General features: G+C 51.9%; 1 protein-coding gene across 1 annotated transcript; it reads left to right on the top strand.

The window, feature by feature from the left end:
* The first annotated feature begins 30 nt into the window (after positions 1 to 30).
* Positions 31 to 26,855, top strand: PTPA (protein phosphatase 2 phosphatase activator). The gene is made up of 10 exons (XM_048325268.1): positions 31 to 118; positions 2,240 to 2,340; positions 3,518 to 3,604; positions 8,520 to 8,645; positions 9,374 to 9,491; positions 10,979 to 11,078; positions 11,938 to 12,062; positions 12,543 to 12,643; positions 17,098 to 17,205; positions 22,242 to 26,855. The coding sequence occupies exons 1-10, from the start codon at positions 94 to 96 to the stop codon at positions 22,314 to 22,316; spliced, it is 966 nt and encodes a 321-aa protein (XP_048181225.1). The 5' UTR covers positions 31 to 93; the 3' UTR covers positions 22,317 to 26,855.

The following is a 26,855-nucleotide window of genomic DNA, read 5'->3' as shown; positions in this document are numbered from 1 at the left end:
CCGCGCGGCGTGCCCTGCTCAAAGATGGCCGCCGGCGGCTTCGGCGTGCGTGGAGGTGGGAGGTGAGGGGCGGCCGGGCCGGGCTGCGGGAAGATGGCAGAGAGCGAGCGGCGGGCAGGTGAGGGGCGGCCCGGGGGTTCCGGGAACCGCGGGGCTGTGGGCTGCGCTCTGGGCCTCTCAGGGGCGTGCTCGGGGCCGGGGAGCTCCAGCGCAGGGCCCCGCGCTCCGGGGGTGCGGGGCCGAGGGCGCCGGGCCTGGGCTGCCGGGGGGGGCGGTGGCAGCAGCGCCCGGCCCGCGGAGAGGATGGGAGGGGGCTGTCTGCTGAGGGTGTGGAGGGCCTGGGGCCCCGAGTCTCGGCACCACCCCAGAGCGAGGTGGGTGGTCGGGACTGGGCCTCTGGATGCGGGATCCCTGTGAGCCCCTGCCTGGTTTTGTGACTGGTTCTCGTGCTGAGCTGGGTGGCTTTTGGCGCTCTAGAAGGTCGGGGCTTGACTCCCCCTCCCCACACCATGACATTAGCCTGAAAGTGTCCCCTCTGGCCAAGCTGCTTCTCGTTATAAAGCTGACCCGCCGCGCTCCCGTCTCTATCACACCAGTAGATTTGGACTCCTATGTATTCATCCCAGAATACTGTAACCCCTGCAGCCCTCACTGTTTCCTTCCTTGAGTATTCCTGGTCTCCTCACCAAGAGGAGTTGCACAAAGTGTGGGTCAGAAGCATTGATGGCTGAGAAACAAACGCAGAGGAATGAAAGGAGTTCTGTTAAGGGCAAACACCCAGATCAGGACACTGCCCTGGGATTTATGTGTCACCTGCACTTGTCGTGATCATGGACATGTCAGTGTTTGCCTTTTCACATCACTGCTTGGGAGTTTCTCATTGTTTTCATGTTCTAAACTCTTAAAAGCAGAGCTCCGTTGTTATGGTGCTAGTCGCTGTGAGTTGTGTGCTGAATTTTCAGAAGAGAGACACACCTGTCTGTCATTTAATTTCATCACGTGCTGTTCCTCTCATGCTGGAAGTTTTGGTGTAACTATTGCAGGAATGAGCTGAACATCACAACATCCAGGCCAGGAAATGAGGTTGAATTTATTCTGTGCATGGGGAATGTGAAAAGCAGAGAAGTCAAATGACTGTCAAAGGTTGTATGACAAATCTGTAGCAGACTCTGTGTGGTTCTTGGGACTTTGGATTCTGTTTAATCTGATCTGCCTGCTAGAGAGCACTGTGGAAAAGGCTGCTGATGCTTCTGGATGGTGTTTTCTCTGTAGATGCAGCTGATGATATTTTAAGGAGTTGGAGTTTGGTGGTATTTTTTAGGGAGACAGTGCCTGAACTGGCTGGGTTGTGGAGAGCAGTTGCTGGAGTGTGTCAGGACAGCTGGTGCTGAATAAGTGACTGCAGATTTTCTGCGATTAAAAAGGTGGACTGAGTGACTCTGACAGGATTCATAAATTGACATTAGTGCCCAGGTTCCTTGACATTGCTCTCTGCACTGCCTCTTGCTATTTAAAGTTGCACTTACAGCAGCATAATACAAATTACTTTAAATCTCTTGGAGCTTTTGTGGTTCTGCAGGTTGGGACCTGGGTTCTGTTGCTGGGGCGAAGAGCCCCTCTAGTTCATTAGCAACTCACATTTGCATTAAATATTGCATCCTGGACTCTGAGAGAGCTTTGAAATTAAATGATCTTCACAGTTTCCACATGAAAGAGGCTGTGTCCCATCATCCCCCAAGCCCTGGTGCTGCCTGGACCAGGGCTATGGCTCTGGGCTGCATTTGCTGCACTGCTCCAGCTTGTCCATGCAGGAATTATCCTTTCTAGAGGAATGAAGGTCAGGCTTAACACCTGAAAACAAGGCAGAGTTAGTTTGTAGGAGAGCTCAGTGCTTCAGCATGACCTGAGGCTTGGCTGCACTAGACAGAAATAATTAAACTGGCTGGATGTTGCCTTTGTTATCTCCTGCACCAGTCTCTCTGTCTGAATGGAAAATGCATCTTTAACAATGAAAACAGACATACTGCTTCTTTCTGAAGGCTTGCAGTGTCCTTAGGAGGATGTTATCCATGGATTGGGTGGATGTTGGTGAGGAGGACTTGGTGAGATTACTGCCCAGCTGGGATGGATTTGTGTGCTTTGTATCTCCTGAGAAACAAATGTTCATTTTTAAGAAAGAAAAATAGAGGATTTCTCCTTCTCCAGTGCCTGTGTCTTACCTCTCTTTTGCATCTCCCAGGTGCCTCTGAGGAGGTGGCTCCTCCTGTCCAGCAATGCTTCATGGTCCCCAAAAAGGAGATAAATGTGGTTTCTGACATGGCCAAGTGGAAGCGATCTCAGGTACGGCTCTGGGGACAGGGAAGACTGGCAAGTGCTGCTGATCTTTTGGTGGCAGCCAGGTCTGGCCTGGGAACAGCCAGGAAGTAAAGGAGGTTTGGGGAAAGAATGGGAAATAATTGAATTTGTGTTTTAAAGCAGAAGAGTTGGTGCTCGTTTGTAGGAAAATTACTTGGCGCTAATGATTACTGCTCCCTCCCAACAAGTTGGATGAGCAGCTGGTGACTGTTTCATTCTACCTAGCCTGTACTTTATAACCAAACTAGATTTACCCAGCCCTGTTTGAGCTCACCTTAAACATGGTTCTGCTGCCTGGCCCTGGTAGCACCAGCCTGGGCTGGCTCCTTCCCACTGTGCTGTTCTGGAAAGGACTCTAGAGCCGAGCCCTTCAATTTCCCGGATAATTTTTGTTTACAGCCTTTGTGGAGCTGGTGGAACAAGCAGGTTATTCCCTCTCTGCCTTTGAGGGATTGGGGTGTTGGCCCAGACCTGTCCCACCTCTTAGGAGCAAATTCTTGCTTGATGACTGACGTGAGATGTCTTGAGAGAAGCTGAGGTTATAGCCAGGTGTCAAGCAAACCTCTGGGTGCAGCTTCCAATTTAAGTCTCCTGGGTTTAAAGGTGTTGCACCTGGTCAGGATTTCGATGCAGGGAGGGAGAAGTGGCATTCTGCTGCTGTGGAGCTGCACTGGAGATGATGCATCCAAAGCAACAAATTTAAAGAGAGGAGGAGTGAGGAGCCTGGGCTGTCTCCCACTTCCCTATCATGTGTGAGCACGGGGGAAGAGTCTGAGGGCGAAAGGGAAGATAACAGCGCAGGTCTGGGAGGAGCAGTGCAGAGCAGGGTGCCTGGGCACAGCTGAGACTCTGCAGAATTGAGGAGTTTGAATTTGACCTGATAGGAGCTGAGGGAATGATTTTGGGGTCAGTGTGAGCATTTTTAGGATTCTCCTTTCTGTAATTTTCGCAGCAATGCAATCGCCACCTGCCTTCTGCTGCCAGGGCTGCCAAAAAGAGCAGTAACTTCACAGCAAGCCCTGCACTCCTGAGTGTCTCCAAGGAAGCAGTGTTGTGTATTGGGAAAGGTTCTCTTGGGGTGCAGGATGCTCCTGTGCTGTGTTTTGTGCTCAGACAGAGCCTGGGCTCTCACTGAAGCTCTGTGGTCTCACTGTGTTCACAGGCATACGCAGACTACATGGGCTTCATCCTCACTCTGAACGAAGGCGTCAGGGGCAAGAAGCTGACCTGTGAATACAAAGTTTCAGAGGTAGGAGAAGAGTTTGGATCCTCTTGTTACTCCTTTCCTGCCTTTTTTTTTTTTTTTTTTTGGCTCTACAGTGAGTATTTTGTGGGTGAGGAATGAATTGGTAGCTTATCTGGGAGCCAGGGGAGAATGAATGTGGTTGGGTTATGGTTGGGGATGCAAATGTCAGGGTGCCATCTTCCCACTGGATGCAGAGACTCTGGATGTGCTTGGTGGACAGGAAATTGAGCAAGTGGGCAGAAGCTGGTGGGGAACCAGTGATGCTTTGAAGATGTGATATTCCCTCCTGCTTGCAGGCAAAAGGCTGGGATGTCTGTACCATTCCCGTTCCCCAAGTGGTTTTTCTGTAGGAAAATCTGTGGGCAAACCACTTCTCTTCCTGTCCCTCCTCGTTGCTCAGACTGTGTTAGCGGCACCGATCTCCTCAGCCCAGGCTGTAGCTACTCTGTGCAAGCTCTGGTTTGACAGTTGTGATCTCAGGGTGTGTCACTGGCTGTACCTGCCCTGCCCAGGGTCGTGCTAAAGGTCCCAGGGGCTGCAGAGCTCACAGGGGTGCTGGGTTGGGCTGAGAGATTGCAGCTGGGCTGGGAGGTTTAAACTGTGGGGCAGGATCGCCCTTTCCAAGGTGTTAAGCAGAAAGCACCTGGTTTTTCCCTTGCATGAATATGGGTGTCACTTGTCTCTGCCTGCTGCCATAGCCAATTTTAATGGCTGTTCACCTTCTCAGAGCACAGTGAGATCACTTGGAGCCAGAGGGAAAGGGCAGGCACCCTCAGTGGTGTCACTGCTGCCCTGAGGGTTCTCTGGGTGCTGCCAATCCACAGAGCACACACTGGCCACCAGCTTTGCTTCCTTGTTGCACACTGGATCCCCCTCCCTTGTTCTGCGCTGCAATGAAGAGATTCTTGGGTACATTTTTACTGATCAGGGTTGTGCAAGAAAGCTGAGAGTGGTATATAAAGATCTAGGCAAAATGGGCAGCAGACTGGGCCCTGTGTTTATAGCTTCATTCTGATGTGGGAAGGCAGCTGATGACGGTGTTTAATCCAGTCTTCATGTTTGAAGTACTGTGTTAAGTCCAGCCGTCCCTTCTAGGAGCCAGTGTGTGAATGAGAATCTCCCCTGTAGTTCATGGAGGGGATCAGGGATAATGAGTCTCTCCCTAACAGGCTTTGTGCTCCCTTTTTGTTCCTTGCATTTCACCTTTGAATTTTGTCTTTGTCATGATCTCGCTTGTTCCCAACCATTCACAGAGCACTTCTAGGGAAACAGAGCATTAAAAATGAATAAAACAAAGGGGGGGGCGGGGAGGAACCCAACCCGCTTCGACAAGCCCTTTGAGCTGTCAGGAAAAGCTGTACCAGGGCTGTGCCTGCAGAAGAGCCCTCTTGGAGTGAATGTTTTCCATCCATGGTCCCAGTCCAAGTAACAAACAAGAGACACAATCCCAACTGCCTGGGAAGTAGCAGGGAACAAACCTCATTCCCCACACACTGAGGAGAGCAGAAGCCTGTGACTTGAGGCACAGGTGGAGCATCCCCAGGGTTGTCTTGTTGATGAGGTTGCTTGTTCACATAGGCTCCTTTGTAGATCAAACTGCTTATCTGTGCTTTTAAAGGCTCAGCCCCTCGTGGCCTCTTCTTGCATCTCTGCCCGGCTTTCTTCTCTTTTGCTGTACCTGCTGCCCTTGTGCTTTTGTGCCATCCCATCTTCCTCCCTGATCAAATGCCAGGGGCACCTTCCTTTGGCAAATGACCTCCTGGAATCCTTTCTGCTGAATGCATATCCTCTCTGTGACTTACTGGTATTGCTTTGCCATGGAATAAAAAATGGAAGTATGGCCTGCTCTGCTTTGAAAGAGACAGCTTAGTGATTTCCAGAGAGTGTGTGTCGATACCAACCTTTCTGTTGGAGCAGGAGCTGGATCCTGTGGGGGCTGAGCCCCCTTGGAGACTTGCTGAGCTTGCGCTGCTGCTACTGACACATTGCGTGGAGCTGTCCAGGGTTTGCTGGAGGCATCTGACAGGCTCTGATAGCAGACTCTGGCACAGACACTGTGTCTGGCACAAGGTTGTGTGAGTGATAGGCTGTGACCTGCCTTCCCCTCCTGGAGGGAGTGCTTTCCACGTGGGGATCCATCAGCGACTGCTGGGGCTGCAGTCTGGGGCAGTGACTTGGATCAGAGGAGCAGTGCAGTGAGGAGGAGGAGGTTAATTTTGGCCATGCAAGGAGCAGACCTTCCCTTCAAACAGCCCAATGCACTGGGGGAAACTGGTCAATCTTGTGGCTTTGCTCTGCTTCCAGGAAGGAAGTGGAGGAAGCAGCAAATGCTGATTTTAGCAGCTCCCCATTCTGACAGGACCTGAGGAGCCCGGAGGGGGAGAGTTGGTTCCCATGGGCAGCTTTGGCTGCTGTGATGCCTCCTCAGCACCTCTGTCTGCCTGGCCCCTGCTCTTGAGAGCTGCTGACAGGTCTCTGCTCTGTAGGAAACCCTGTGGTTTGCCTTTGGGACTGGTGGCAGACTCAGGGTCAAGGAGATGCAAAATCAGCACAACAAGAAGAGCAAGGAGAGCAGGGGGGAGGCTGTCCTTGCTTTGATCACTGGAAAGGTAAAGCAAAAATAGAGCTTAAAAACCCAGCCAGGCAAAACAGGCTGCAGTGGTGTGCTGATGGCTGTGTTCCCATAAGCTCCTTTCTCCCCCACAGGGGTCGGCCCTGGATGTACAGGCTTCCTCTGCTGGACAATGGGAAGCTGCTTCTTTTAGTTACCCCCTTTTCAAAGGGCCTTGAGCCCAAAATGAGCCGCATCTCTTTAATTATTTATTGGTGTGGCTGAGCCGACAGCTGGGTCCTGCTCTCCCGTGTTCAGTGGGGCTGGGCTTTTAATCCCTTTAAAACCAGCGAGTGGGGAAGGGGAGGTTGGACTCTGCTCCCCAGGGAAGGAGCTGGTCCGTGCCAGCCATTTATCCAGGCAGCACCGAGTGCTCGTGGAGAGGGTTTGAAATACGGTGGCTGCTCATAATGAGCTGCTGGTGCCGGCGGATAAATCACCAGCACGATTTAATTATTTAATGCAACCCAGTGCTGGGGATGCTGTTGCTTAATTGGAGGGGAATGCAATAGCCAGGAAGGAGTAGGGCTGAGTCCAAACCTGGCCCAGTGCAATGGGAATGTGTTTGTTTCCTACGGTGTTTTGGGAGCAGGGAGCTGGAGCAGAGGGGGCTGTGCTGCTTTGGTCCACATGCATCTGGGGCACTGGCCTGTTAGTGCCTCCAGGGCCACCCAGAGCTTTAGGCCGTCTCGTCCCTTGGCTTTTTTGTGTTCTCGGTGTGCTCAGGTCTTGTCCCAGTCTCTTGTCTGCCTCAGTGGCCAAATGTCGAGTTCCTGGGGTGGGAGGATCCCTCTCCTGCTTGTTCCCACCATGTCCTTGGGGTGGCACCTCAGGAGTCACTGTTTGTGGGAGGCTGTGTCTGCCATGAGACCCTTCCTCTCAGCAGCAACCTGCAGCTGGTTCAGTGGCAGCACAGCTCTGCCATGCCTGGCTCTGCCCACCTCCTTCAAGTGGCACTTCAAGGGCTGGAAACTTGCTGGGCTCTGCTGTTTCCTTGTCCTCCCGTCAGCAGCGTGAAGAATTGAACCACAGCCCAGGAGACCAGCCAGCTTCACACGGTCGATGCCTCCAGCAAAGTCAAACCAGCCGCCGCTTCTGCTGTCCTCTTTGTCCCCTTGAAGGAGGAATCCCCTCTCGAGACAGAGTAGCCTACATTGCCCGGGGCCTGGCCAGCTGCTGTGGCGGCTGACAGCTCTCCAGCTGCTTGGAGTCAGGCAAGGAGGATCCCAGAGCCTCTGGCAGGCTTGACCAGTTGTCAGCAGAGCCTCCTGAAACTGTCTGGAGCTGCTAAAAGTGCTGCCTGTGGTGTTGCCTCATGGTATGGGGGTTGTAGGTGTTCCCCAGCCATTTGGGCCAGGCAGGGAGAGGGTGTGCACTGGCCAGCCCTGGTCTGACAGCACAGCTGGAGACACTGTGCTATGTCACCTGCTGCACCTCTTTTCTCTTTCTTCATGGCCACTCTCATACATCCTACATGGGTCCCTCACTTCCAGCACTGGGTGTGAGAAACATCGCTGTGGTCTTGCTGTTGTTGCTGTCTTCCTATCAGCTTTGTGTTTGAATTGAGACATTTCTCTGAGAGCTTCTCATTCCTACTCTGATGAGAGCACTGATGGGCAAACCAGGCTGCCTCTTCCCCTGGATAGGTTGTGTTTTGCCACATGCAGTGGGTGTCCCTGGGCTGGAGCTGCCTGGTGGTCTGGCTGGTAGGAGTTTGAAGCAGCAGGAATCATGCTGAGAGGGTTGACTTGCTGTACAAATGTGTCGTGGTTTAACAGCATCTGCTGCTAATCCTGGCTACTGAGAGACACTTAGGGAGGGCCTTTAAATCACATCATCAGCCACTGGTGAGGATGCATAGCACTGTATACATGCTATTCTTTATCCTGTGGGGAAGGCAGGACCCTTAAGATGTAGAGCCTGAGTTATATGTTGGAGGTCCCCGAATTGTGTAGCACTTCCTTGCCTCTCAATCCTGTGAGGGCTGTTCTACAGCTGGGAGCTTGCTGTAGCTCTTCTCCAAGAGATTTTGGAGCATGGTGCTGTTACAGCTCATGAAAGACTGTGTGGGTGACTGGGGCTCAGTCTGCCTCAGGCTGGTCTTTGTACTGGACTGATCTCCTGCAGGGAAGAATGGTTTTTCTGTCCCCTCTGCATTTTGAGGAGGGTTGGCACAGCCCATTTCCACGTGCCCTCTTGGGAAGAATGGTGTGGGCTTTAATGACTCCCATCAAGGGGAGAGATGTTGGAGACTGAGGGACTGCTATTTTATATCACTGTGACCCCTCACCCTCTTGCTCTCTGTAGCCCATTGAAAAGCTGGTGGCTCTGCTGAACACCCTTGACAGATGGATTGATGAAACCCCACCAGTGGATCAACCTTCTCGCTTTGGGAACAAAGCCTTTAGGACCTGGTACGCCAAACTGGACCAGGTGAGTAGTGTTACCTGCAGCTCCCACAGAAGGGCAGTGTGCCCAGCAGGGGTGGGAGAATGGCTCTGTCACTGTGTGGCAGCCAAGCAGCTCACAGAGGAATTGCTCGGATAAGCCTTGAAGGATCCACCTCTTGATATGCATCGTTTGCCCCTGACTTGGTGCTGTCTTTTCCTCTTGTGAGAGCATATGGGCCATGTAAATGCTCTTGGCTGGGTCTCCAAGTTCTGGATGAGCTACAAGGGCTGTCCAAGCCCAAGGAATTCCTTTGCTTTGTAACTGCCCACTGTGTCACAAAATGAGAGAAAGACTGGGGAAAACTGCTTGAATTCCTTCAGCTCAGAGCACTTGCCCTGCACCAAGCTCTGTGGGTGGCACAGCCCCAAGTCCCCACAGCAGTGGCCTTGCAGCTGCTCTGCTGCTCTAGTGGTGCTTTCGTCCTGGAGATGGCTCAGTGGGTAACTGGGTCAGTGTACGTGGGTGATGAGGCTTTTCTGTCTTACAGGATGTGCGTGGCCTGCATAGGTCTCAGGACAAGCTCTCCCTGACTTGTTCCATCTCTGGAGATGACTTCTCCAACAGGAGAATTTGCTCGTCTCTCGTGCTGCCTCTGGGCATTGCAGAGCACCATTGCAGCCCTCACTCTGTGACAGCATCTGAGCACAGGGTGCCTTGTCCCTGGGGACGGTGACAGGTGCTCATTTGGGGGAGTCTTTTATGTCTTTCAGGAGGCGGAAAAGTTGGTGTCAGCAGTGATTCCCAAGCATTTGGCTGATGCTGCCCCAGAAGTGGCTGTGTACCTGAAGGAATCTGTGGGCAACTCCACCCGCATTGACTACGGCACAGGTACCTGGGCTTGCACACTGGCCGAGGCTGGGTTTGTCAGGAAGGGACCCTTTGGAGTCGGGTGCTGTATTTATTTAAGTATATCATTACCACTATTTTTAGTGCCAGCTTGAAATGAACACCTTCCTTCTAGGGCTCCCTCACCCCTCTGCCCTGTGTGGGCTGTGACTGAGAGCTGGGGCTGGGAGCTGTGCTAGAGCTGTGACACCCTTTCACATCTCATCCAAGGAAATGGGAACCAAGCTGTTCTGGGATGAGCTGTAGGACCTGCTTCACTGCATGCAGCAGTCCTGCAGCAGGCAGTTTAAAGGGATAAAATATACTGGCTTGAATTGGAACTAGAGTGAGAAACATGTTCATGTTCAGTGGGAGGTGTCCCTAGAGGGACATCATAATGGCCTGGTGGTCCCTAGAAGGGAATCACTGCTTAGAGAGGGACTTGAAATCGGAAGGTAGAAGCACCTGAGGAGATACTGAATTGCAGGTTGAAGTAACCACACAGGCTTCAGTGAGAACTAAATACAGAATTGTCTATGTGCTCTGCTCCTCTCTGGAGGATAGGTGTGTCCTCACCAAAAGGCAGGAGAGCAGGATGCTGTGAGTGTAAGGAAACATGACTTTGGACTTGGGCAGGGAGAGGAAGAGGAGGCCATGGGTAAAGGCTTTAAAGGATTGGAGGCTGTGCAGTGCTGGCTGCGGCTCACTGGCACCAGGGGGAGATGTTGTCCTTGGAAAGGGACTCGATGGATGGGGTTTGGTCAGCTCAGAGAAGGAAATTCAACCTCTCCTCCCATCCCGTGTGGCCCAAGCCAGGGGCCCATGTCCCAGCTCATGGTGTCCAGACTATGGGTGCATTTTGTTCCTACACCAGCAGCTGCACCTGCCCATTGTGTAGAGCTGCCGATCTTGTACTCTCCCTTCTTCCACAGTCCTTCCCACTAAAACACGTTTCTGGGTTTGCTGTTTGTTTCTTTTCCTTGCTGTTTGCTGGAGGACCAAGCTGTAGAGGCTCAGCCTGAGATCCCAGTACCTTCTGGGACAGACTGTTCTGGCAGTGTCATGGGATCTACATCCTTCTGACTCGGAGATATTTTTGAAGCAGGAGGAAATTTGTTTGCTTGCAGATGTGAGGTTTTCTTGCATCCCCTGAGCAGATGACTCTGCAGTGCTCCACTTCCCCTGCTGTGGCAAGCTCCTGGGAAAGTCCCTGCCTTGCTCCCAGCATGCCCAGTTGGAGCTGTTTTTCCTTAAGAACTTCTTCTTTTCTCAAAGTTCGTGATCACCTTATGAAGGTCTAGAAGGTATAATTTGGGTGGGTGCTGCAGGGGGATGAAATATTGTCGGCTCATGGCATTAACAGTGACAACAGGGTTGAGAGCAGACTGTGACTGCTGTGATTTCTGAAGAGCTGTTGTGGTGCCCACAGAAAGGTTGTCCTGGGGGCCAGAGACAGCTGTGTCATGTCTCTTTGTGTCTTTTAACTCCAGGGCACGAAGCTGCATTTGCAGCCTTTCTCTGCTGCCTCTGCAAAATCGGTGTGCTCAGAGTGGATGACCAGATGGCCATTGTCTTCAAAGTGTTTAACAGGTGAGGTAATGGGAGGAGAAGGGCTGGAAGTATTGGGCAGTTTGGGGGGGAAGGGTAGAATGGGAAAGCTGAAGACAATTTTAGACAAAATTAGGAGCAGATGTACTTTTTAATGGACTGTACACTGACCCATTATAACTGTCTCCAAAAGAGGTGATGGCCCCTTGTCTGCCAGAGGCAGAGTGTCCTTCTGGAAAGTTACCTTAGTGGAGCACAAGTTACTGAGCTCTGTGGGTGAGGCTCTGTGCTTTGTGATAGACAGGAATATCTGATCTAACATCTCTTCAGGCATCATAAACAAAAAAATCTATGCAACTGGCAGGCCTCCACTGCTCCTCTACATGTGTTTCCAGCCCAGGAGGCAGAGTTGATAGTGATGAAACTGGTGGAATGGGTGTTTGGAGTCTGGAGATCTAATCCCAGCCATATCACTGTTTGGTGGCATGGAAACAATTTCCTTCGATAGTACTTCCAGCTTTAATTTTCCACCTGAAAAGTGGAAGTAGTGATTGCCATAAGGCAGAAAACTCTGCTCTTTTGGAAGTTGGTGAAGGGATGTGAAGTGTCAGTGTTTTCACATAACAGTGGGGATGAGGAAAGATCTGCACCAACATAAGACATTGCAGATGAAATAAACTCCTGCCACTGGATTTCTCTGTGCGTTTGGTGTGAGGTACCAGCAGGCTGCTTTCTGTGGCAAAGGAGCTGAATATATATTCTGTGAACTCTGCTGCATGTGGGGGTCCTGCTTACAAGTGATAAAGTTGTGTCCTTTCCCAGACAGACTGTTCTTGTCCTCACATAAGTCAAAGACAGGAGAAGGCCTTGCCTTAATGCTTCCTCTTCTCTTTGGTCTCAGGTACCTGGAAGTGATGCGAAAACTGCAGAAGACCTACAGGATGGAACCTGCTGGCAGCCAGGGCGTGTGGGGCTTGGATGACTTCCAATTCCTGCCTTTCATATGGGGCAGTTCCCAGCTGATAGGTACTAATAAAAATCTTCTTGTGTCCCAGGTTGCCCTTTCCCCCATCTGTCTAGGTTCTAAAGATGATGGGACTTGGTGCTGACTTTTAAATTCAAATATGTCAGATTTGTGTATAATACAGCAGGAGAGTTTGGAGCTTGGATTTTTTTTTTTACCTCAGCTTTCCAAATAAAGCTGATTGGGAGATGGAAGACTTCCTTGTATAGTACTTCTGTCTTTATTGCAATGACTGCAATGAAGCTTTTTAAAAGGAGAGTCTTGGTTTTGGTGCTAAAAAGTGCAATTTCTGCTCTGGGGAGTTTTGTACCTGCAGAGGCACTGGAGTGGGAGATGAGATAGAAGGGAGCAACTCTGTGCTGCCTTTTAAAGAGTTCTGATGGGAGGATTGTGTTTGTGGGGCAGGACAACACCTGGTTGAACTTGGTCTCAGGAGGGATTTGCCATACAGGTTACTTCCTATTGTCTCTTACTCTTTTTAGACCATCCAAGTCTGGAACCTCGGCACTTTGTTGATGAGAAGGTGGTAAATGAAAACCATAAGGACTTCATGTTCCTGGAGTGCATCCTCTTCATTACAGAGGTGAGGAATGGAAGCTTTGTCCCATAGGGACGTTCTCTTGACATTAGATACTTGGTTCTGGCGGTGGTTTTCTCTTCCTCCTTTGCCTGTTTGTTTGCTCTCGTGGAACTGTGCAGATGAACCATTGTTGCATGGCTGAGGTGTTCTCCTTGAATGAGCTGAGACAGGGATGTTGAGAGGAAAGTGTAATTGAGCTGGATGGGCTGTGGGTTGTAGTTGAAGGGAGCTGTAACAAGTGCAAACAAATAACCTTGGATCATCACTTGGATCAGTCAGTGGGAGCTTGGATGGAGAAGAGTGTTTCCTGCAGATACACTAGGAAGATGAAGTAGGAGCTGCAAAATGACTGGGCTTGCCAAGACAACCTCCCTTCCCTGCAGCCCTCGGGTGCTGCCTGGCAGCCCTGGGCCTCCCCTTGCTTAGGGCAGGCTCCCAAACTCCTGTGCTGCTCTGTCTCCTCCAGCTTCTACCGAAAGAGTTGCCCATTAAATGCACCTTATTTACAAGTGACCTAGAGCAGAGGTGGTGCTAAGATTCATTCAGCTGGCAGTGCTCTCAGGACTGTTTCTGCTCAGGCACTGCAGGACCCTTGGGAGAGGGGCAGGTGATCCTCAGCTTGTTGGCAGCCATGGGCTGCTTCTCAGTGAGGGAGCTCATGGCTTACTGCTGTCAGCATCAGTGGAGGATTTGGCCGTGTTTCTCCCAGTTCTCTCACTGCACAGTCTGGACAGGGAGAGCAAGAGCTACCCGCTCTGTTGTGGTGAGGGATTTCTTGTCTCTGGCAAGAGGGAGTTGATGGGATTAATTTTGAAGGACAGAGTGCGGTTCTTCCCCTTTGTTCTGTTCGCTTTCCCCCTCCTCGCCTGTCTAGTTTAGTGATTAGATGAGAAGGGAGGTTACAGACTATGAACTTAGCCTTTCATGTAGGAAATCTTCATAGGAGCCTTTGGCCCAAACCCCAGGAGGTGCTGTGTCGAGTCCTGCTGAATCTGGTAGGGTTTGTTGGTACTAAGCACCTCACAGGGTTTAACCCTTAATGCCAAGATAAATCATACCATGGATAGCAAAGAGGTGCTGGTGGAAGAGATCAAGATGAGGACAGGAAATCAGGAGCCAAGAGGGTCAAAGATTTATTTTAGTTTAGGCCTCTGTAATATCCAGACAGTGCACTGACCTGTTAAAAACATACATCTCTTGAAATGTGTGTAGAAGATTCTGCAGCTCCCAGTTGACAGGTGAAGTTTAAAATACCCAGCACCATCCTGCTGCTTCTGCCTGCAGAAAGTCAGATTTTTAGTAGGCTTTTCAAATAAGTGATTTGAGTTCCTTTTTCGAGCATTTGTTGTGGGTCATGGAATTCGGTGTTTCTTCCGAGTTCCCCAGTGCCACCTGGTGGCAAGGAGCCCTCTTGGCCCTCCTGCCGTGAGCTGAAAAGGACGGCAGCAACCTGCATTACCAAATCTATGGTATATTCAATGCATCTCCGTGCGGGTACTGCTTCATTTTTTAAAGATTTTCCTTTTAAAACTTGGGGTTTTTCCATCCCAAGCGCCCAGGAAGGCCATGACTGCCACTAGGGGGGGCGAGGCAGCCTCAGTGCCCTCCAAATGCTTTCTCTCCAAAAACAACAACAAAACAAAATAGCAGGGAAAAAAGATAGAAGGGATTAAAGACTTTGATAAATGAACGATATTATTTTCTTCTGAGCTTGTCGTCTAGAAACAGCTCTCCTTTAAAGGTGTTAAACATGTAACAAACACCACAACAGTTCCCTTGGTGGGTCTGGTACATTTTACCAACATGAGAGCAGGTTTTGTTTCAGACTACAACTGAGAAAGGTTGTTTTCTGTCAACTGAGAGAATATGCTCTTGAGCAGATACTGCTCTCAGCCCCCAGGTGATGTTTCAGGAATATGAATATACGCTGTTGTGGTGTTTGCCACGTGTATATTTAAACCCCAGGCTCTTAAAGCAGCAGCAAGATGATGTCCAGGCTGAACCCACCACAGCATCCTCCTCAGAGCAGTGCCCAGGCACGGCACTGAATCTTGCATGAGCTGACCTGATGTTGGAAAATCTGCAGGGTGGGTTTGGACCTGAACACGTGGCTCTGGAACAGGGTGAGGATTGCAGAGCTGGCTGGGACTCGAACTGTTCCCCTGCTGCTGCCTTTGCCTGCCAAAGGGGTGTGTGGGGTACCTGAAGGTGTGAGGATGAGGAGGGTTTGGGAGCACAGGGGCTGTGGAGGGCAGTGATGCAGGGCTGCCTGTGTGTGTGCAGAAGAGGGGAGCTGGGTACACCCCAGCTGTTGTGGGGGATCGGGGCACTTGCCCAGATGCTCCTCCGAGAGCTTAGGGCAGGCAGCAGGAATTTCAAGCTTCAATCTGGCTTCTAAATTTGGGAAGGGAGGGCTCGGGTTTCTGCTGGAAGGGAAGGAGCTGACAGGAAAGCACGGCCTCAGCCGTCCCCCTCCCCCCTGCACTGACAGAGGAACCATTTACAAAAGGCCGATTCTCTTGGGAACCGAGAGGCAGGAACGCCGCGTCTGTGAGTAATTTCCTGCTCAATATGGCTGCTCTGACTCACTCCGTTCCCCTGGGGTCACTGCGGGACTGCAGCGCGCTTGCCGCCTCTCGCTCTCCCCCCCAGCTCTCCCTCTTCGCCCTTTGTGGCTGGAAGGAGATGATTTTTTTTTTGTTCCCCTTCTCATCCCTCTTATTTTTCCCACCCCAGCTTGAAACCATGGCCAAGACATCCCTCAATGGGTGTCCTGGGTGAGGAGGGTCACAGTGGTGGCTGTGCCAGGCACGAGCGTGGGACTGGCCAGCTGTGCCTGCCTCCTCCGTGCTCTCTGGCTTGGGAAGGGGAGAAGAGTGGGGTGGTGGTGGCTGATGCCAGCTGTGGCCCTGTGAAGGGCAGTGATGCTGGGGGAAGGTTTGGCTTCAAAACCCAGGCAGCCAAACCTCCTGTGTGGAGAGGGGAGGCTCTGATGGAGCTGCCTGGCTCGGAGCTCCCTGGCAGCCACTGCTTTGGGTGCCCGCCGATGCCAAGTCCTGTGCTGGGTAACGCGCTGGCACTGCCAGGGAGCGCCGTGCTTTGTGTGTGTGCACATTTCATCTCGTACCCATGAGGGAAGCGTGTGGTGGAGGGGACAGGGAGCAGCTCATCCGTCATCCCTCAGCTCACGGGAACCTCCGAGGGGAAGTGGAGATGCACCCGCGCTCTCCCGGCACCAGGCACAGCTGCAGACCCACTTCCCCCGCTGCTCCAACCCCAAGGCCAGTGGGTTTGAAGCACATCATCCTCCAAGCAGTGGGGTTTTTGGGTCCCCCCACCCTCTCCCTCTCTTTCTTTCTCTGCTGCAGGCTGGTGTCGCACAGGCATTGCAGAAAAGCAGCAGCATTTTCCCAAAGCAGATTGATTGGCCTTGCTTGCTTGTTTAGTGGGCATGGAGGTTGTTTTGGAGGCACTTTTCCCACCCTCTCTCCAGGCCTGTGCGTGCACAGAGGGAAGGGGTTAGTTGTTCGAGCCCCAAGTCGGGAATGAGAGTCCAAGAGATTCCTCTCTCCCCACGCTCCTCTTTAGCGTGAGCTTCGGCCTTGTGGTTTCTGATGTCATGGGAACTTTGCTCAGTCAGAGTGGCTGTGTTGTATTTCTTTTTCTCCCTAAGGGTCTGTTTTTGTTCATGGAGGAGAAGGAGAGACAACTGCCCAGGGAATCTACATGTAACTGCCCCTGATTGCAGCTTCCCTCTTGCCCTCCCTTCTCCAAACTCCTCACCCTGGGAGGAGAAACAGTGGAGTATAAAAAAAAAATTTAAAAAACCATTTAAGGCGTCTGCTGCAAGCCAGCAGCTCACAGCTCTGGAGCTAGTTTGGGGAGCGTGTCCCCTCCTGCTTCCCCTAGAGCCCTCCTCAGCTAGAGGCAGGTGTGGAGTGGGCTGTGGACACAGAGCTGCTGCCAACCTGCACTGCCCTCTGTATTCAGGGAAGGCAGCGACGGTTGTCGCTGCTGCTTGTTGTTGATCTGAATGGGGAGTGAGTCATTTTCTTGGAAAGCCCAGCAGTGTTGCACTGGGAGGTTTCTGGGTAGAATAGGAACCGCGTTGAGCCAAGCTCTACTCGGGGGGAGGACAGGACTTATGTGGGGCTTTTTTAATACAGTCATTAAAAGAGAGGTGTGCAGAGGGAGGTCTGATTAGGAAAGCGTGGCAGGAAGAGGCTTAATTTTATCAGGGAAGGAGGGGAGCTGGATTGCCACGGTTTCATATGATGTGGCCACAGCGGGAGGGAGCATGGAGGGAGGGAGGGAAGACGCAGTGAGGTGGCTGGTGCGTGGGTCACTGGGCTTGGTGGGAATGTTTGCTTGGAGAGAGTGTGAGCGTGAGTCACTGCTGGTGCATGAGCTTCCTGGCTGGCCTGGCTCCCTCAGCCCTGTGCTTGGGTCTCTTTCAGATGAAGACAGGCCCCTTTGCTGAGCACTCCAACCAGCTCTGGAACATCAGTGCCGTGGCCTCCTGGTCCAAGGTCAACCAGGGCCTCATCCGCATGTACAAGGCAGAGGTGAGTGCCGTGGGCAGGGGGAGGCTGCTCAGCCACACACCTCCTCTCTTCCACAGTACCATGGGTCAGCTCTTGTGTTGCTCCAGGTGTGGGGATCCCATCACAGCTATTTGTTACTTCTTGCTGACTCTGGCTTGGGAGCCCTTGGCCATTCAGGTGCTGCTGGCTAGAAGGAAGCTCCTGCCTCGTGTTTGCCCCAAAACCAATCCCAAAGTGGCTATTCCTTGCAAACATGACTTTTGCCAGGTCTTGTGTTACCATAGTGCAAGTGCGGATCTCCAAATTAGGGCCAATGTCTTGACCGGCTTGTTCTTCTGGTCCACCACTATTTTACCAGCTAGAGGAAACTTATTTTAAATTACCATCCCATGTTTCAAGAGCCCCAGAGCAGGCTGAATGCTTCTTACTGATTTACCCTTTCTACAAGCCCCATCTGTGCCGTGTGCCAACCCAGCAAGGCCACAGCCACCTCCCTGGTTTGGCAGCCCTCCACCCACCAGCTCTGCTGGCGCTGCCCCAGGCTTTCCTGGCGAACCCTGACCTGGAGAAGTGGGCAGTTTTGGCTCTCCCTTATCTTCCTTCCTGCTGAAGCTAACCCTGGATTTGAGGAAGCAGGACAGGAACCGACACATCTGGGAGTCCAGAGGGAATGGTGCTGGCTCTGCAGGACGCACTGGCTGCACTAAAGCACTGGAGGAGCAGGGATGGTGCAACTCCCTCCTGGCACCGGGGGAGACCGGTGGTGCCTGAAGGAGTTAATCCCACACCCTGCAGTGCTGCTGGTGTCAGCCGTGCTCCTGTTGGGAGTTGGGACAAGCTCCTGTTGCTGGGACACACAGGCTCTGCAGGCAGCTCTGCTCAGGCCCAGTGCACAAAGGGGTTAACTGTGCCGAGCGGCCGCTCCCTCCCCCAGCCCTTCCTCTGCACTGCACATCCTGTGTTTAGGTTCCAGGCCACATACCTCTCTAATCTGTGAGGTGTCACTCCCAGGCCCACTGGCTCCTTCCGCCCCCAGCTCACCCCCAGCTCAGTTTTCCTCCCAGCCTCCAAAGAGGAGAAGTGGGGCTGGGGGCCGACCCCCTTGCCTGGCTGCTCCTGGGAGGGGTGCTCTGGGCTGCTCCTTGGAGAGGGGGGTGTCCCTGGGCTGCAGCTCCATCACAGGGGCTGGAGACACTGCCTGCTGAAAAACCCTCAGCTGGAGGCTAAGGTATGAGAGCTGAGGGGTCTGAAGGGAGGACCAGAGCACTGTGAATGCCTTTAAAGTGAAACATGAGTCTTCTAAAACCTAGAGCTTCAGTGTGGTCTGCTGCTGCCTCAACAGCCCTGCCGTGGTCCTTCCTTTCCTTTGGATCAGTTCCTTCACAAGCTGGGTACTCCCCTGGCATCCCACATTCCCCAGCATGTTCAGGTGCTCCTGCCTGGTGCCCCACATGCCCTGTGCCATGGTTGCTCCCACCTGTTTGTGGCTGGAGGAGCTTGGCAGTGATGAGCCCACAGTGCAGTGCACACATTCACTGATGTTTTGGGGCTGCCATGTGCTGGCAGATCTATCTATCCCCTGGCTGGAGACAGCACAGCTCAGGGATCCTCTAGAGACTGAGACATTCTTTGGCTCTTCTGCGTGCACCCAAGACATGGTCTTTTCTAAAGGCCTTAATCTGTTTTGAGTAGCAAAAATTTTCTGTGTGAAAATGCTGGATCCACTACTGGTAGGTTTCTAGAAATATCTGTGAGGTAGCTGTGTCAAAGGGAGAAGGCAAAAACTGCTGGGAAGGGTAATGACACTAATTTAGGCTAAAGTGTAAAAAACATTGAGTCAACCCAAGAGCTTTAAATTTATTTTTTTGCCTCAAATAATATTTGTAGGTCTTAAAGGACTAATCATAAAAACATGATCCTTGTGCAGTGTTGTCCTCTCCTGGCATGGCATGGCCTGGCATGGAAGCTGTGTTCACCTGGATGGGCAGAGGAGAGGGGGCACTCCTGCTTAGGAGTCCTCAGGGTTCTTTACAATAGATACATCTTTAGATATAATCTGTTCTGGGGAGTTTTCTACCCTGCTGCTTGCTCAGCCAGTTCCTGCCTGTCTTGGGAGATGATGGGGGTGTGGATGTGCACATGGCAGCATGGCTGGGCAGAGCTTTCAGTTATGGTGTGCCTGGCCCTGCAGGTTACACCAACATTTGCAACTAGAGGATCTCTTTGGCTGATTTTTTGGGAATGATGCAAGGTTAGGAGTCACTGAACCCTCATCCTTTGCAAACTGAATCCATCTGGGTGTCTTAGGCCAGGTACAAAGTCACTGCTACAGACCTTGTCTCTTTTCTGCTGGCTTCCAGCGTATTTCTGCTCTCTGTGTAGCCTTCACCAATGCAGTCTTTCTGGAATTAACCACTGCCAGCATTAGCAGAAGAGAAGTCAGCAACACCCATCAAGTGCTGACATGGGTCTTTGTCCAGCTCAAGGCAGGCAGCTTCTGTGGCAGAGCCTGGGGCATGTGATGGCAAAGAGAGGGAAGGTTTGGGGTTGTGGTGTCACTTTGTCTAACTGGCGAAGGTGAGAGCAAGATTTCAGGTTTTATTTGTTTTCCCCTCCCTTCTCCCTGCCCTACTGATCACCCATTGCAATTAGATCAGGTGAAATCAGACACTCATCTGGAAGCTCCAGCTCTGTGACACGCCTGGGGAGGCTGGAAAGCGCTGGGTGCCGGACGGCGCCGACCGGGATTGAGTGGAGGCAGCAGCAGAGGATGGGGTCACTTGCTGGAAACAGACCAGGAGAAATCCCACTTGGTGGGAGTGGGGCAGCCCCCAGACCTAGTTCATTTAAAAAGCACTCCAAAGGCTTTATCTCTTCTCTGTCTCCTCTATGGGGTGACTTTAAACAGCTGACAGAAAGCTCACATTTGTCTATGTGTCCAGGAGCTGTGGTCTGGACCAGGCACTCCAGGGTGGATGAGCAGTAGACTGAAGACAATGTGTCTTCAGCTCTGTGTGTTTATGAAATCCTGAATGTGTCTATTTATAATATAATGGGTGAAGACGTGTTTGCTTGAAAGTCCAAGGTCTTTTCTTATTCTCTCCATCAAAGGCAAGTGAAGAAGTTGACAGAATGGTGTGGTTAAAGTAGCAGCCTTGATGTTTTTCCCCTGAGCCTGCTTTTGAGTCTCCTGACCTTTCCTTCTCTGCAGTCAGTCAGGAAATACTTTCCATTGTAACTAATCTAGTTCCAGTTCCATCTTTAAAGGTTGGAGTTGGTGCATGAATCTGCTCCCCAGTTGAGTCCCAAGCAGACCTTCAGTGTGATCAAGATGGTAGCAAGAAGAAATAAACCTGAAATTGAGCTAGTGTTAGATACAGTTTCATCCACAGCTGAGGCAAGGAGGGCCCTGTCGCTTGGTACATTTGATAATCCAGTAAACTCGTGCCAGTCCTTCTGGATATAGGAGAAGTTTCTCTGCTTGTCTCTTCTTGAGCTGGCGATGTGTTACATGGAATGGATACCTATTCTTCCCACTGGTGATAAGGTTTCTTCACCTGGAGCCCAAACCAGTCTGGTCTTCCATGGGACTCCTTGGAGCTAATTGGGCTGACATTTCTAGCTGTCAGCATCTCCAGTGTTCATTTCTCTCTGCTCTCCCCTCATGTCCCTGTTACCCAGCCCTGCTTCCTCTGAGAGTTTGTGTAAGTGGTTGTGTGGAGAGATGGCAGCAGCTCTGAGCATTAGGAAGCTTTGAAGGTGACGTGGCCTGATGCTCTCAGGATTTACTTCTCCTTGGTGCCCTGCTGTGGAGATTTGTGGGTTTCTGCCTGGCTATTACTCCCCAGGAATGGATACAGCCGTGTTGTGCTTTCACCACCTCCAAACTGGTTTGGCTCCAGTGTGCCTGACCTTTGGCTCCAAAGGGATTACTGCAGGCCTGGGCTTCTGAGCACAAATCCTCCCGCTTGCCTGTGACGACAGCACGAGGGCAGGGTGCCTGTGCCCGAGTCCTGCCTTGGGGTGAGAGCTGTCTGCAGCACACAGCTTCCTCCCCAGCCCCAGAGTCTCCCCTTGCTGCAGGGAGTCCAGTTTGGCCCCATGGAGAGCGCAAGACTCCTTCCTGTAGAGAGTTGTAACCACGTTGTGGTTGGCAAACACGCACTGCTGAGGTCTCTGTGATGGAGTTGAGCCTGCTCTGTGTCCTCTGTGAGGTTTGGGCAGTCTGTGTCGGCAGTGACTCAAAAACCAGAGTTCTGAGTGGCTCTGCCAGGTGAGTGCTGGCAAACTCTGACGTGGTTATGGACCACAGTCCCTGACCTTCCTGCCATTGGGCTGGTGAGTGGAAGGGGCTGTGCCCTTGGAGCCCTGCTCACCGCACACTGAGCTCGGGTGTAGCTGCAGGAAGTAGCTCTGAGCTAATCTGCCTTGTAGTGGACCTGTATGACTGACCTGTGATCCATTCCTCTGCAATGGGAGGTGAGAATTTCAGGGCTGAGGGGTTGTTGGAAATAGGATCATATCTTAAACTATGGCAGCAAAATCACTGGTGCTTGTCCATCAAAGACCCGAGAGTCTGGAATGCAGTTTGGGCAGTGCCTTGCAGCTGCTGAATGGTGCCTCAAACCCAGAGTGTGGGCACTGGCCTGGGGGACAGAGTCTCTCTGCCCAGGGGGATTCTGCAGTTCTCAATGTTTGTAGGGTGAAGCTCTTCAAAGAGATCAGTTTGAGCAAGGAGAGTGGTGAGGGAGAAAGCTGCTGACATAGACATGCTGCTTCTGCTCATGCTCCAGGCCTGAATTTCAGTAAGAAAAAGACTCTGGCTGAAGGGAAAGGGATGGGGTTATGAAGTGCTACTGGCCTGAGAAGCCTGATTGGAATGTGGGGAGGGGGGAGACATGGGGCTGATCCTCTGCCTTCGTCTGAGCTGAGTGGCCCTGAGCTGAGTGGCCCTGAGCTCACTGTCTCCTGACCCTGTGGGCAGGATGCGGCTCTGGCTATGTGTGTAAGGTGGAAATGTCTCCTGAATTCACCTCTCTTTATCTCCCCTCCTGCAGTGCCTGGAGAAGTTTCCTGTGATCCAGCACTTTAAGTTCGGCAGCCTGCTCCCCATCCAGCCTGTGACATCTTAAGGAGACCGCAGGAGGAGTCGAGGCAGCGGAGGCACAGCGCAGTGCTCTTCCTCCTCCCCTCACCCCCTCCTCACCACCCAGCCCATCCATTCCTGCACATCCTCATTGGCAACCACAGATCCAAAGCACTCGCCGGCCTGGCACGGGAGATGGGACCTGGAGCAGCTCCTCCTGCACGTCCTCACCCTGGGGACGTCTCGCCAGCGGCTGAGCCGGGGCCGTGCTGCTCCGCTGTGCCGCATCTGCATGACTGCCGGGCATGGGGATGGGTTTGAGCAGGGGCTGCCCTGCAGCAAAGGCCCTCTGCTTTCTTCCCGAGAGAAAGGGGTGTGGAGGGGAGGAAGGCATGTGTGTATGTGTTGGGCAGTGGTAACTGCAATTTCCCTTTTGAATTTCATTGGAGTTTCCTGTTGCTGTTTGCTTTGGGAAACCACTGCACGGGGTGAGGTGTGAGCCTGTGCGTGTCTTTATCAGCCGGCTCTTGCCTGCACAGGAGGTCTGAAATGGGAAAAGGGAGTTGTAGGGAATGTCTGTGGGTTGTGGAAGCCCAGGGTATGTCTCTCCCTTTTTCTGGGTGAGGAAAGCACCCTTCCTCCACCTCTTTTGCAAGGTTTCCTGGGTCTTCCTTTCCCACTAGGGCCTCTTCTCTCGGGTGAAACTGGGAACCTTCTGGGCTGTGGGGGTCTGAGCTGGCTCTGGAGCTGGAGGCAAGGTCCCTGGAGGGACCCAGCTCTGTGGGAACAGCTATGCAAAGACACTGCTTGGGCTCCCTCTAAACTGGCACAAACCCTGACACATTCACACACATCCATACCTGGGTCCAACCTGCCCTCTGCACTCCCTGTGCTTTGCTGTCCTGGGGCTGGGCTGGCCTCAGTGGCACAAGGTGACAGTGGTTGCTCCTGCTTGGTCATAAATTGTAGTGACAGCCCCATAGCAAAGGAATTTCCTCATGAAGCAGCACTATCCCCAGCTCTTCGAGGGGGACATCCCTGGAGCACAGGCAGCATGAGGGGGCAGCATGTGGCTTCTCATGCATTTATATACTCGTGCTGGAAACAAAAAGCATAAATAGCCCAGGACAGCAGGTTATACCTGGAGAAAGCTCTTTCCCTTTTTCCTTCCCTGCTGGTGTTGCTGTGCTGGATCTCAGGTAGAGGGACCACACTTGCAATGCCACCAGCAGCAGTGTGTTGAAGGCAGGTAGTCTGGATCACACCAGCAGCATCACTGGAGGGCAGAAAGGGCTGGTGCTTGTTTTGAGAAGAGCTGTCTGTCCATAGGTCTTGTCCAAGGTGGTGCACAGCTTTGCAGCTGCAGTGGGGATGTTTCTTCTTGGGGTTCCCAGGCTGGGTGTGGCAGGGACATGGCTCTGGACTGGTGTTTGCTGGGGATCAGGAGCAGCAGGAATCCTTCCTCTGGCACTCCTGCAGACCATGGAGGGGCTGCCCCCAGCCAGGCTGCTCAGCTTTTGCTGCTGCACTGCTTTACTGCTGGGGTGGGGGGAAGAAACCTGGTTGTGATTTTTTTTTTTTTTTTAATTATTTTTAACAGACCCACTCATTCCATCTTAGAAAGGTTCTTGCAGGCAGTCAGGGGAAGGAGAGTAAGAAAAGAGTCTAAGTTATGAGGTGGTGAATTGTCCACAGAGCTGAAGCAGAGCTTTCTGTCACTACAGCTGTCCTGTCTGCTCCTGGCTTGGCCCTGGGCAGGGGGTGGGGGACAAGGAGCCTTTGACCTGCCTGAAACAACACTATAAACTTGTATTTTAAATGAAAATGGAAGACTGGGGTTAAGTCTTCTTTTACTCCTAAGTGGGATGTGTTTTGTCTTGGCTTTCCAAATGGATCCACTCCTGGAATGTTGCTGGAAATCTGTGTGCTTGCTGGGACTTGATGAGTCCATCTTCAGTGGAGCAGCCCGTGCCTGGAGCAGAGACTCACAGTGTCTCCACCTGTGTCCCCTCACATTGCTGTGCCTTTTGGCAGGTGTCCCCATGCTTTAAATGACTCTGCAGCATCTGGCCAGCAATGGCTGAGCAAAAGCATCTGGTTTTCTTTATCTGCCCAAGGGTTGGGAAAACATCTCTCCAGGTCGTCTTGTGGAAATGAGGCTTCCATGCAAAAGGATGGGTGGAAGTTCTGACATTGATACATGGGAGGGACTCCAGAAATGTGGAATACAGCACCAAAATAGGGTGGAGAGGTGCTTCCTTCCCCTGCAGCTGCAGCATTGCTCCTTGGGACAGTGTCTCTGGGCTTGGGACCTGTGGAGGCGGAGGGAGGAGGCTCACGCACAGCTCTGTGTTTGTTGCTTGCCCAGATCTGCACATCTGTCCTGCTGGAGATTTTGGGATGTCAGTTCTCATTTGAGTCTTATCAGCCTGCTTGGGATGTGCCCCCATCACGTGGCAGCCACTTGCTTTGCCTTCCTCTTGCTCCCAGTGACATCCTCCAGGGGCTCAGCTCCTCTGCCCACGCGCATGGCAGCACCCAGGGCTGCTCCGTGTCTGAAGCAGCACTTCCCACCTCCCCCTGTGTTGTAGGTTTAATTAAAGTTTCTGTGTTTTGCACTGGTGACTGTGTTGGTCTCTCTCAGACTGGGTTTGCTCCTGCTTTGGGAGCAGAGCCAGCAAAGCCAAGGGCCGGAGCCTTCGGCACAGGGAAGAGGCCTTTGTGGAGGCACTTGCCATGTCGGTGGTTGACCTCATGCTTGCACCAAATTTGATTCATTATTTAACTGCATGATCAACTCCATCCGGTCTGTCTTTGTGTCCTTCCAAGGTGTCTTTCTGGTTTATTGTATGGTTTATTTATTAACTTTTTTGCTGTGTCCACCCCCCATCCCAGCTGGGATTTGGCAGGTAGGTGATGTGCAAAGCCTGATCCCAGGCCAGCAAATACCTCTTGAAGATCAGAGACTCTCATAACCAAAGGATGTTTGAGCCTTGTTTCTGAGGCAGGGTGAGAACTGCAACCTTTTTCTTCAGATGTTTTTCCTGTCCTGCTGTAGGAGCTGACTCAGGACTTCCAGCATCAGTGTAGTTCAGCAGCTTTGTTGGATTTATAATAGACCTCAATTAAATTAAACCTGGACCTTCTCACGAGTGGTTGGAGGTAGCGTAGCTGTGCTTAGCAAATGCTCCTTTTCTTGTCTCTGGGTTACATCTTCTCCATCAACACAGGCCAACTGTGTGAGCGCATGTTGCTAAAAGCGGCAGCAGTGTGGAGGGGTGGATGGTGAGCAGAAATGTCATCTTGGATCACAAATGTTTTCTTTGAAGGCACTTGAATTCGTCTTGAACGTGTCCCTTGGCGAACATGACGCGCAGTGAAGGGGAAGCAGACGTAGTGTGGGTTTCTGGCCATCTTCCCCCTCAGCCCACTGACCAAGCCATTTTTTAAAAATTCAGTTTTCAGAGCTGGGTCTTTGGGGTTGCCATACGTAGGCCAGTTCGTGTTGCTGTTTAGCAGCTGTTGCCTTCGCACGGGGTGCGTTTCACAAATCGCCATCAGCCTTGCCCTGTCTCTTCTTTCACAGCCCTCCTTCATAAATGATTGCTCGTGGCAGCCAGTGATGGAGTAAGAGTTGAGTGAAGCAGCCTCATGTGGAGATAGAAGTAACAGAATAAAAAATAGAACTACTTAATGTCATTGTTGCTGTATTAACTTGTCCCTGGTGTGTGGCTCAGTTCCACTGTGCAGTGCTGGGATCCTGCGAGTGAATAAACAAAGCAGCCCCCACAGCAGGACCTGTAACATCTGAGCGGGCACTTGCCAAGATGAAGATGCACTTTGTACCCCAAGGACCTGGTGGTGAACCACACAAGAGCCCTGGACTCTGCACTGTGTCTGTGCAACGGCACTGGCTTCCTGAGAGAAGGAAGGAGGCAGAAATGGGTTGGAGAAGGTGAAACTGGTTGTTAATGATAACTGCTAAAGCAACCTGGACTCTACCGCTGCCAACATGCTGGTGGAAACCTTGTACGGTTGAGAAGAATCTTCTTGCTGCTTCAACAAGGACTCTCCTGGCTCAGATGTAGAATTTAACAGGGCTTTTGGAGGTTGTTTCATGCTCTAATAGCCAAGAGGACATATCTTCATCCTTTAACTTCGCTTCCCCTTCAGTGGATGAGCACTCTGCCCATTGACATTGGAGAAACACCTTGAACATCCTGGGGACACACAGGGTCTTGTGAAATGGTGCCAAACTTCAAACTAGTATGAGCCAACTTGAAAAAGGGCTGTCTGCACATCAGATTCACATCAGCGAGGGCTGAACCGTGATGGGCATCATCAGCTTGGAGATGGGCTTGTTCTGAGGAGCACAAGGCTGTGAGCAGTTTTTGGAGGTTAGAAAAGGCCTTTCGGGGGTGGAGTGGTTGCTTCTGCTTGCTATAAAAAACCTGGGCTTGGGAATGTCTACATGGGCCAGCTCTATGCAGGGCATTAATGCATTTGTCGCTAAAATTGGAACGAGTCCCTCCCCATGTTCCCAGTTGCAACTGTAACACGGATAATAAATAACATCCAAATCCCA

The sequence above is a fragment of the Corvus hawaiiensis genome, chromosome 21 (genome assembly GCF_020740725.1).
Source record: "Corvus hawaiiensis isolate bCorHaw1 chromosome 21, bCorHaw1.pri.cur, whole genome shotgun sequence".
Classification (NCBI taxonomy): Eukaryota; Metazoa; Chordata; class Aves; order Passeriformes; family Corvidae; genus Corvus; species Corvus hawaiiensis.
This window is presented reverse-complemented; position numbering and strand designations above follow the sequence as displayed.

What these genes read in the sequence shown, in the direction of transcription:
- PTPA (XM_048325268.1), top strand. Translation starts at nt 94, where the DNA reads ATGGCAGAGAGCGAGCGGCGGGCAG. An exon ending in CCAAGTGGAAGCGATCTCAG is followed by an intron (nt 2,341 to 3,517) that starts GTACGGCTCTGG and finishes CTGTGTTCACAG; the next exon opens with GCATACGCAGACTACATGGG. An exon ending in GCATCCTCTTCATTACAGAG is followed by an intron (nt 12,644 to 17,097) that starts GTGAGGAATGGA and finishes GGTCTCTTTCAG; the next exon opens with ATGAAGACAGGCCCCTTTGC.